Source organism: Geospiza fortis, unplaced genomic scaffold (genome assembly GCF_000277835.1).
Source record: "Geospiza fortis unplaced genomic scaffold, GeoFor_1.0 scaffold855, whole genome shotgun sequence".
In the NCBI taxonomy this organism is placed as follows: Eukaryota; Metazoa; Chordata; class Aves; order Passeriformes; family Thraupidae; genus Geospiza; species Geospiza fortis.
The window spans coordinates 68,292-70,436 of NW_005054684.1; the positions used below are offsets into that span (position 1 = coordinate 68,292).

General features: G+C 46.9%; 1 protein-coding gene across 1 annotated transcript in view; it reads left to right on the forward strand.

Moving 5' to 3' along the window:
- LOC102034651 (tetraspanin-15-like) overlaps positions 1-2,145 on the forward strand; it is a 16,718-nt gene that overhangs the window by 5,280 nt on the left and 9,293 nt on the right. Inside the window, exons 4-5 of the mRNA XM_031065116.1 lie at positions 426-521; positions 1,876-1,989. Of these exons, the coding sequence (XP_030920976.1) occupies positions 426-521; positions 1,876-1,989 (210 nt within the window). The remainder of the gene's footprint in view (positions 1-425; positions 522-1,875; positions 1,990-2,145) is intronic.

A 2,145-nucleotide genomic window follows, 5' to 3' on the forward strand; every position in this document is an offset into this window, starting at 1 on the left:
ATTTTAAAGTTAAATTAATTTAAAATAAATGTTAATGAATTGGGATGATATCAAAAGTGAATTAAACCCCAAATAAAGAGGGAATTGTGGGAAGCACAAATCCCCCTCTGGAACGAGGGATCTTCATCAAACCCCCAGTCCCAGAATTAATTGGATTTCAGGTGAAATCAGCCACGACCGGCAATTAATTTTGATATGCAAATCAGCTTTGTTGATATGCAAATGAGGAACAGGAAAAAAAATCAGGCAGATAAAAATTCCTTGCTTTGGATGTGGCAGGAACGGATCCAGCCAGCTCCAAAATTGTGGATTTTATCCCAAAACATCACCCTGGGACAGGCTAAATCCCTCCCCTGGTGTGAAAAACGTGGGATTTTGTGCTGTTTTCCATCAATTTTCCCAACTTTTGGCTTTCTCCATCCCAGATGAACGAGGTTTTCCACTCCAACATCCAGGAGGGAATCCGGCACTACTACGACGACCTGGACTTCAAAAATATCCTGGATTTTGTGCAGGAAAAGGTTTGGATGGGAAAAGGGGAAGTTTCCCAAGGAATGCTCAATCCCATGCCCCGTTTCCCCTGGATTTTCAGGATTTCCCCTGGGTTTTGAGGGTTTTCCCTGGATTTTGAGGGTTTTCCTTGGATTTTCCATTTTTTTCCCCATCCCTGGGGCGTTTTCCTTGGGTATCTTCACCCACTTTGGGATTTTTTGGGTTTTGCCTCCCCGAGCTCAGCCCAGGGGGATTTTTTGGGAATTATCCTGGGATTTGTGAAAAATGAAAAATGAAAATCCCCAAATTTAAGGAGGGAATTCTGGGAATGGGGAGCAGGGCTTGGCTTTGAGCATTTCTAAATGGGAAAAACACCTGGAAAATCCCAAAATTTAAGGAGGGAACTCTGGGAATCCAGGAAAATCCTGGAAATCTGTGCCTGGGATGGAGCAGAGCAGGAGGATCCCAAGAATTTTTCCTGCTTTTCCTTGGAAAAGGGGAGCAGAGGGAAAAACCTCTCCCAAAATCTGCTCCTGGATGAGTTTGGTGTTAAAAAAATGGGAAGAATCCAGACCAGGCTCATTTTTATTCCGTGGAGGACTCGGGGTGACTTTGATTGGAATTTTTTTATCTTCGCTGCGGGAAAAAAAGAGATTTTTTAAATTTGAATTTTTTCCTTTTGTAGCTGCAGGATTTGATCCCAATTTATCTTGACAGGAAGAGAAATCCCCGAGGGGCTGGTGGGGATTTTGTGGGGTGGCTGAGAGCCCCCAGATCCATCCCTGCCTTGGGAAAAAACGGATTTGTCACCTGGAATTAAAGTGTGGAAGTGGGGATGGATCTGAGCCGCGCCCAAATTGCTCTGAGATGGGGATAAATGGGAAAAATTCCCTTTTTTTTACTCTTCAACTTCCCTGGGAGCGGGGAAAAAATTGGGAGATGCAGGGAATGGGATTGGAATTCTGGGATGGTTTGGCTTGGATGGGATCCTAAAATTCCCCTTCCCCTATCCCAGGGTGCTCCAGCCTGGCCTTGAACACCAAAGGATCCAAAATTCCCTGGGAATTCCATCCCTGCCCTCCCAGGGAGGGATTCCCATCATCCCAATTAATGATGATCCCAATTACTGATCCCCCATTATCCCTCTGCCCACAGGAATCCATTCCCTGTTCTCCCAAACCTCTTTTCCAGGAATTTTTAAGGAATTTCCAGGTCTGGAAAATTCCCTGGGAATTCCATCCCCGCCCTTGCCAGGGGAGGGATTTCCCCCCAAAATCCCAACCCCAAACCCCTTTGGAGCGGGAATCCCTTCCCGTTTCCCCTGGAATTTTGGGGTTTCCCAGCTCTTTGTCTCCCTGTGGTTTTCCTGTGTTTTTCCTGCAGTTTTCCTGCTGTGGAGGGGATGAATTCCGGGACTGGGAGGTGAACCAGTACCACCGGTGCAACGGCAGCGGCGCCCTGGCCTGCGGGGTGCCCCACTCCTGCTGCGTCAGAGGGGTGAGCGGGAAAACACCCCAAAATCCCGGGGGAAACATCCCAGAAATCCAGGGAAAATATCCCAGAAATCCGGGGAAAATATCCCAGAAATCCGGGGAAAATATCCCAAAATTCCAGGGGGAAATATCCCAGAAATCCAGGGAAAATATCCCAAAA